Genomic DNA, 7961 nt, shown 5'->3' on the forward strand with positions numbered 1-7961 from the left:
CACTCTTACTTATCGAAAGGACTATGATTGATCCACTATACTTGTGGGCATCAATAAGGTGGATCGAAAAAGGTTAGGAAACAAACTAGACAAAATTAGGTATAATCTGAACCGAATCGGGCTCCAATCGCGTGTGACCATGTCTAGTACAAGTGTATGCGCTTGTACAAAGCGTCCACACCACTTTTGTCGCTTCAAGCCAAAAACAACACAACGATCAATGGCCTTTGGTACGAGCGCATGTGCTCGTACCACCAGTCGTTCTCCCCTATAACACTTGCGGTAAAAACACGTTTTTTCAAGAGTCAGAGTTATTTTGGAGAGAACGAAGGCGCTTGTACCATGGGTCATACCCATTTTCGACCAGAGCAATAGAAACATCCCGAGCCGGAGACGGCGTCTGGTATGACCGAGCGTTGTGCCGCCTAGAAAACTGTTAGTCTTTATAGAAAAACAAGACAAAACTAAAGGAATGGAAATTTTGACACTTTAGACTTGCCTAAAGATGTTACCAACAATTTTTTGGCGCTTAGACCAAGACTTGTTCTTAAATTATGACTTCATTCCAACTATCTTTTCTCTCCTTAGCCTCGGTGAGAGGTCAGTCCTGGCTTGTTTGCTGGGATGCATAGCATTAGCATAATCAATTATATCGTATTCCCGTGCATTCCTTACCTCCATCTTTAGGGATGGATCCTCTATGCAAGTAAGTGGGGGTTCAGTCTGTGTGGTGGTTTTATCCGAAGTCACCATTGTACCGTAAGGGATACAGATTGCCATCTCCAAGGCCTTCCCTTCATCCTTATTCATGAACAGGACATTCACCAATGCCTTGTCTATTTCACTTCAGTATGATATTTCAATGACAAACTATGGTAGGAGAAGAGCCCACAAAATCCATCGAGATGTCGTGTCTTTCTTTGCCAAAACTCCCTTCATTGTTTGCCAGTCTGTGTAGATAATGACTTTTGTCTCTATAGTATAAGGCCTAAACTTTTCACAAGCAAATACACTAGATGTAGTTCTCTATCATTTTTAGCATAAATCCTTTGTGCATCATTTAGAGTGTGGCTAGAATACTAAATGATAATGAACTTATTACTTCTATGGTGTCCCAACACAACACTTACAGCGTTGTGTCAGTTTCACATACTACCTCAAAGGGTTGATCTCAATTGGGAGGTGTAATGACAGGTGCCATGAGAAACCATTGTTTTAGCTTTTTGAAGGCTATCTTTCACTCCTCATTGAATTCAAAGAGAACACTCTTCTGCAAAATATAAGTCAAATATTTTGAAATACTAGAGAATTTTTAATGAAACGTCTATAGAAACTCACATGCCCAAGAAAACCTTGCACCCCATTTATGTCTCATGGATACGAGAACTTTTCTATTGCAATTTTTTTGCTCTATCCACCTCAATACCTTTTCTGGGTATTTTGCGACCCAACACAATTTCTTCATTTACCATGAAGTGACACTTCTCCCAACTTAAAACAAGGTTAGTGTACTCACACCACGGTAAAACTTTGTTGAGACCGTAAAGGCAATCATCAAAAGAAGTTTTGTAGACAAAAAAATCGTCCATGAAAACTTCCACAATTTCCTCCACAAAATCAGCAAGTATAGCATTCATGCATGTTTGGAAAGTAGCAGTAGCATTGCAAACTCCAAATGGCATGCGGTGGTAAGAAAACATACCGAAAGGGAAAGCGAACATAGTTTCTCTTGATCATTGGGACGCACGACTATTTTTGAAAATCCAGAGTATCCATCAGGGTAACAGAAATGAGTGTGATTTGCCAATCTTTCAAGCATTTGATCAATGAAGGGCAATGGATAATGGTCCTTTCGCGTATTCTTATTTAATCTCCTGAAATCAATGCACATTCTTTACCCAACTATTGTTCTGGTGGGGATTAGTTCATTGTTTTTATCAGGTACCATAGTAAACCTTTCCTTTCTTATGAATACAATGAACTCGGCTTATCCACTTACTTACAAAAATAGTCAATATGATTCCCGCATCAAGTAAACAAATTAGTCCTTTTCCTAGACTTCTTTTGCTTTAGGATTTATCTTCCTTTGATATTCGCGCACCGGTGTAGCCCCTTCTTCCGTATATATCCGATGTGTGCATATAGAAGGACTTATCCCTTTCAAATCATAAGTAGAATACTCAAGGGCCTCCATATCCGCCCCATATTTGGGCTTGATTTGAGGGGTGTAGGATCGGAGAAGATATGTTTAGAGGGGGGGGGGGTGAATGGACTCTTAACCAACCAAGGTGCGGTTTTTGGTTTTCTTGTAATTTAGGCAGGTTTTAGCACTAGTTAAGATATCACCAAGACTTCCTACACATGCATTTCTAAACATAGGGCAGCGAAAATAGTAAAGCATGCAATAGTGTGAAAGTAAGGGGTAGAGATGGAAATTCAAACGCAATGAAGACATGGTGATTTTTGGCGTGGTTCCGATAGGTGGTAGTATCATACACTCATGTTGATAGAGACTTCAACCCACGGAGGGTAACGGTTGCGCGAGTCCACGGAGGGCTCCACCAACGAAGGGTCCACGAAGAAGCAACCTTGCCTATACCATCATAGCTTACGTCTACAAAGGACTAGTCTCACTCGAGTAGATCTTCATGAAATAGGCGATCTACTTGCCCTTACGAACTTCTTGGTTCAACTCCACAATCTTGGAGGATCCCAAGTGACACCTAACCAATTTAGGAGACACCACTCTCCAAAAGATAATAGACAGTGTTGTTGATGATGAACTCCTTGCTCTTGTGCTTCAAATGATAAACTCCCCAACACTCGATCACTCTCTCATAGATTTGGCTTTGGTGGAAAGGGGATTGAATGTAAAGCAACTTGGGGAAGGCTAGAAATCAAGGTTGAAATGGTAGGAATGGAATCTCTTGATCTCAACACATGAGTAGGTGGTTCTCTCTCAGAAAATGAGTAGTAAGATTTGTGGTTCATTCTGATGGCTCTCTTAGAGAATAAGTGAGTGTGGAGGGGTATATATAGCCCACACCCAAGATCCAACCATTACAAGTCTTTAACCCAACTCGGTGACACCGGATAGAATTCTCGGTGAGACCGACTAGTGCAAAAGATTCAAATGTTGGAGGTTTTGGTGAGAATGAACAGTACACCTCGTTGTGACCGAAGTGCAATGGCTAGGGCAAGACCTCGTTTCAGTAGTTTCGATTGTTTCATCTCGGTAATTCCGAAATGAAGCAACTTCATCATAGAAACTTGGTTACGCCATCTCGGTGAGACCGAGACTCATATCGGTTGTACCGAAAAGTTAGGATTTGACATGTAGCAGTGTATGGGCTCATCTCGGTGGGTACGGACGGGAAGATATCGGTGGGACCGAGATGGACATTTAGGGGTTTGGATAAATGAAATGTGGAGAAGTGTTTGAGGATTCGTGGAGTAATATCACTAAGCATTTTAGCAATTGAGTCATGATCAAAACCTCATCCCTTTTAATAGTATTGACTTTTTCTATGGACTCAATGTGATCTTGGACCACTTAACGAAAAGGGTAGAGTCTTGTAGCTATGCCAATTCTTGTCCTTATGATTTTGAAGGGGTCCACATCTTCATGTCCTTGCCATGCCACTATTGAACTTATTTGAAATGTACTAGATAAAAGTGTTAGTCCAACAATATGTATGACATTAATTATCAAAACCACCAAGGGAGCAAGTGTGCTTTCAAGGGGTGCCGATCAGTCCGGGCGTTTGAGGCGCCCGTCTCGGTCAAAATTCCATGACCAGCCAGTGACCGGGTGATCTGCCCGGATGTATGAGGTAGGTTTGGGCGCCCGGCCGTAGATGCTATAAGGAACAAAGACACACGATGTGATGAGCTAACAAAAACAGAACTCTTCTGAATAAAAGTTGGATTAAATCAATCATCTAGGCTAACAATTTTTTTTGATGACATGCGGTGTTAGTGGGCTAATAAAAACAAAATTCTTCTAGACTAAATTTGGATAAGGCTAGTTCTTTAGTTTAAAAAATAAGCCGCCCTCTAATTATGTTGAAACTTTTAAATTAGTTATCCTATAACTAATTTAAAAGATCCAATGAATAAGAGGGGCGGCTTATAAAAAAACCTAAAGAAGGAGCAACTTATTTTTTAAGCTGCCAAAAGCACCGGTTCTAAATTCGTCAAGATTAGTAATATGTGTGCTATTTTGGGCTAAAAAACATTTGTGACATATGTGCCAAACTTATGAGAAACACTCCTCCCCAAAACCTCACATATGCCGCCTCACGCCTCTGCTCATCCACCTCGCTGAGCCTCCACCGGTGGCCGCTCCTCCCGCGCCTATGACAATGATGCGGCCAAATTTGGTGTTGACCATCATTACAAGTTCACATGGGATGACTCATGAAGTGAAGAGAAGTGGCAATACGGATGGGTTGTTAGAGGTGTGCGAGAGTTTGTTTCACCTGCTGCAACACACGAACTTTTTCTAGTTTATTATTATGTAAAAAAACTTTTTAAAGAAAAAAAAACAAACTGTCCAAGTACCATGGAACATTTTATCCACCTGATTTTAAAGGAAAAAAACAATAACTGTTAGTTACACATGCGCTCTTACCCGTTACAGCGTTTATTACTACCACATCGCCGTAACGAGCTTCTCTCGTTTCTTCCTTCCCCTACGCCTACACCACCACTCCTTTGTCCTTACCGGAGAGAGGTCGGCGCTCTTCGCGGCCGCCGCCGAAACCATCCTGGGCGGAGGCGGCCGGCGAAGAGTCACTCCCCCCCTTCGTCGTGAGTAGAAGTGAGTAGTCACCTCCTGCTACTCCCGGCGCTCTCTGCGGTGTCGGGGGTTGACCGCGATCTCAGATCCACCGAATCCGATTCCCCGGCACGAACGAGCCGAATCGGGAGCCCCTAAACCCTCAATCGTCGGCGGCGCCGCCGAACCACCTGGCCTCCGACTCTCCCTTTACTGGGTGAGCTCACCTTTTGCTGTGATCCCACGGGACCCGAGGCGCAACCCGCCCCCTTGTCCCCTTGTTGGATCGGAGCGTCGACGATGATCGTCGGGAGGAAGAATGCCGGCAAGGCCTCTCCCTTCTTGCTCATCCTCATCTCGGTCGGCTGCTTCTTCGCGACCTACAACTTCCTGACAATGGTGGGCCACAGCCGAAGCGGAGACGGGCCACGCAAATTGCTCGGCGGCGGCGATCAGGGCGGTGCCGTCGCCTTCGGGTCTGGTTCGGACCCGTCGAAGAGGTTCCACGTCGCCCTTACGGCGACGGATGCGCTGTACAGCCAGTGGCAGTCGCGGATAATGTACTACTGGTACAAGCAGATGAGAGTCAGGCCTGGCTCGGATATGGGCGGCTTCACGCGGATCCTTCACTCTGGAAAGCCGGACGGTTTGATGGATGAGATACCCACCTTAGTTGTTGACCCCCTCCCTGAAGGCGCTGACAGGGTGAGGTTTTGGATATTCCATTTTGTTACCATTTGTGGAGTTGAAGCTTTTGCTAATATGATGTTTTGTTCAGGGTTACATTGTCCTCAATAGACCCTGGGCATTTGTCCAATGGTTGCAGAAGGCGAACATCAAGGAGGAGTAAGCATATTTCCTTTTGTTCTTTGTTTGTCTTTACTGGATCATTTAGGTTCATTGGTTTCCTAATAAAACGATTTGCAGTTATATACTTATGGCTGAGCCAGATCATATCTTTGTGAAGCCTTTGCCAAACTTAGCTCACGGTGAAGAACCTGCCGCATTTCCCTTTTTCTACATCAAACCAACTGACAATGAGAAGATACTAAGGAAGTTTTTTCCAGAAGAAAAAGGTCCTGTCTCAAATATTGATCCTATTGGCAACTCCCCTGTGATTATCCAGAAGGTACATCTCTTCTCTTGTGAGAAGATTAGTAGTAGAATACTTAGCTGTGCTAAGCTTTATACTTCTGTTACCATGACTGGTTCAGCTATACTAGATGCCAAGATGGCATAATGTGCCAAAACTTTGTTCTTTTAGTCATTGTTGAGGAAATCGTTAACTGGTATCTGCTCGGTCGGCTGGTGATAGGGGATTAATAGGCTAATCGGCAAGTTAATCGGCCATTTAATCAATTAATCGGACGATTTATCGGGTAATCGGCTACTCGCGGACCCTATGAGTAGGGATTAATCGGCAAGTTAACTAGTTAATCGGATGAATTCTTGAACAGGGCTTTTAGTAAGTACTATTTCAGTACACTCACCTGTCATGACAATTTTATCCTATTTTGGATGTCCTCAAAATATCTAAGGCCCAGCTTGAGAAGATTGCTCCAACCTGGATGAATGTTTCGCTAAAAATGAAAGAGGATGTGGAGACAGACAAAGCTTTTGGATGGGTCTTGGAAATGTCAGTACAGTTCTATATACTTTTACCTATTGACTTAACATGCGCGAGACTTATTTGGAGCTCCTTTCTATCATATTTATAGGTATGCATATGCTGTTGCAAGTGCATTGCATGGTGTGCACCACAGCCTCCAAAAAGATTTCATGATTCAGGTGCATAGTAATTCTGCCACTTGATAGATTATTCCGTTGTTTGTTTGTGGCAGCTCATATCATCAAATATGTGATTAATTCTCATTGCAGCCTCCATGGGACGCGAAATCAGACAACACATTCATCATCCATTATACTTACGGATGTGACTATTCATTAAAGGTGACTGCTGTTTAACCTTAAACATCTGTCAACATCTTGAAGATGCCTGCCATTGTTCTGTAAAATCTACTACTTTCATAACTAAATAAAAGACGTTTTTGCAGTTCAGAGGTAGTATTTCTCTATTACTGCAACAAAATTGTAACTTTATAAGCTTCTCATGATAGCTTGTTTATGATTATCTTGTAAAAATGTAGGGTGAGCTGACTTATGGTAAGATCGGGGAATGGCGTTTTGATAAGAGATCTTATCTTCGCTCACCACCACCGAGAAATCTTTCATTACCCCCTCCAGGAGTTCCTGAAAGTGTGGTATGCACATACTGTTTTGCATTTTTTTTTTCAGTACAACGAAATGCCATTTCCTTCTAAAACTGGTGACTTCACGTTTCTGAAATTTCTGAATTGCCTTGCGTCAAAGTGTAAAATCTTATCTTTCTGGCATTCACAATAGTGTATCCATGTTTAGCCTACTTCTTTATCTCCTGTAAATTGAACTTGTCGTGGGTAAGTGGGTTCTATGTTAATAGACATAGCAAAAACAACCGAATAAGAAGGAATCTTATTGACTCTTCCTGCTGCGAATATTGATGTTTGCTCGCGTGATCTTGATCCTTGTATATAACTGATTGTATATATTTTGTAATGGGTGTGGGGCTGGTGATAATGAGTCATGGCGAGGCGATTACTGTAGTATACCTTTAAAAAAGGGGAAATTGTAGGGGAGGCCCCGACAGTAAAGCTAATAAGAATAATATATACAAGAGAGGATATGTACAAGGCTGGAAGGGGGTGAGGGGAGGGGGCTATTCAGAAGAACACACATAGACAGGCTTGGCACAGAATTAGCCTTTAGATGGCCCAGCGAAGACCTGAGAGAGGTGGCAAGCTCCTCCTTCGTTCTGTGAGAAAGATGGCAACGATCCCTCTTGAAATTAAACAACCAAGAGCCCCTACTATGAGTAATGTTGTCAAAGACTTCTTGCGGCTCTTTGCTTCCAAATATTCTATGCCACAACTGCCAGGACTTCAAAGAAGAAAGGCTTGTTGATCTTGTACTTCACCTGGGAGACCATTTCCTACATGGATGGCAGGGAAGATCAAAGTGAATATCAAGAGTATGCCAACAGTTAGAGCTGAAGCTACAGAGCCAGAAGAGGTACTCGCGTGTTTCCAGAGCATCAGATCGGCAGAGAGCACAACTGGAGCCTCCAGGGGGGGTTGGGGTGTGT

The 7961-nt window shown here is 43.0% G+C and overlaps 1 protein-coding gene across 1 annotated transcript in view; it reads left to right on the forward strand.

Annotated features, from left to right (window-relative positions):
- The first annotated feature begins 4670 nt into the window (after positions 1 to 4670).
- Positions 4671 to 7961, forward strand: part of LOC119277760 (hydroxyproline O-arabinosyltransferase RDN2-like) — a 6516-nt gene continuing 3225 nt past the window's right edge. The window contains exons 1-7 of the mRNA XM_037559082.1: positions 4671 to 5485; positions 5559 to 5626; positions 5708 to 5909; positions 6319 to 6416; positions 6499 to 6568; positions 6659 to 6730; positions 6928 to 7041. Of these exons, the coding sequence (XP_037414979.1) occupies positions 5081 to 5485; positions 5559 to 5626; positions 5708 to 5909; positions 6319 to 6416; positions 6499 to 6568; positions 6659 to 6730; positions 6928 to 7041 (1029 nt within the window). The 5' untranslated portion in view covers positions 4671 to 5080. The remainder of the gene's footprint in view (positions 5486 to 5558; positions 5627 to 5707; positions 5910 to 6318; positions 6417 to 6498; positions 6569 to 6658; positions 6731 to 6927; positions 7042 to 7961) is intronic.

The sequence above is a fragment of the Triticum dicoccoides genome, chromosome 1A (genome assembly GCF_002162155.2).
Source record: "Triticum dicoccoides isolate Atlit2015 ecotype Zavitan chromosome 1A, WEW_v2.0, whole genome shotgun sequence".
Taxonomy (NCBI): Eukaryota; Viridiplantae; Streptophyta; class Magnoliopsida; order Poales; family Poaceae; genus Triticum; species Triticum dicoccoides.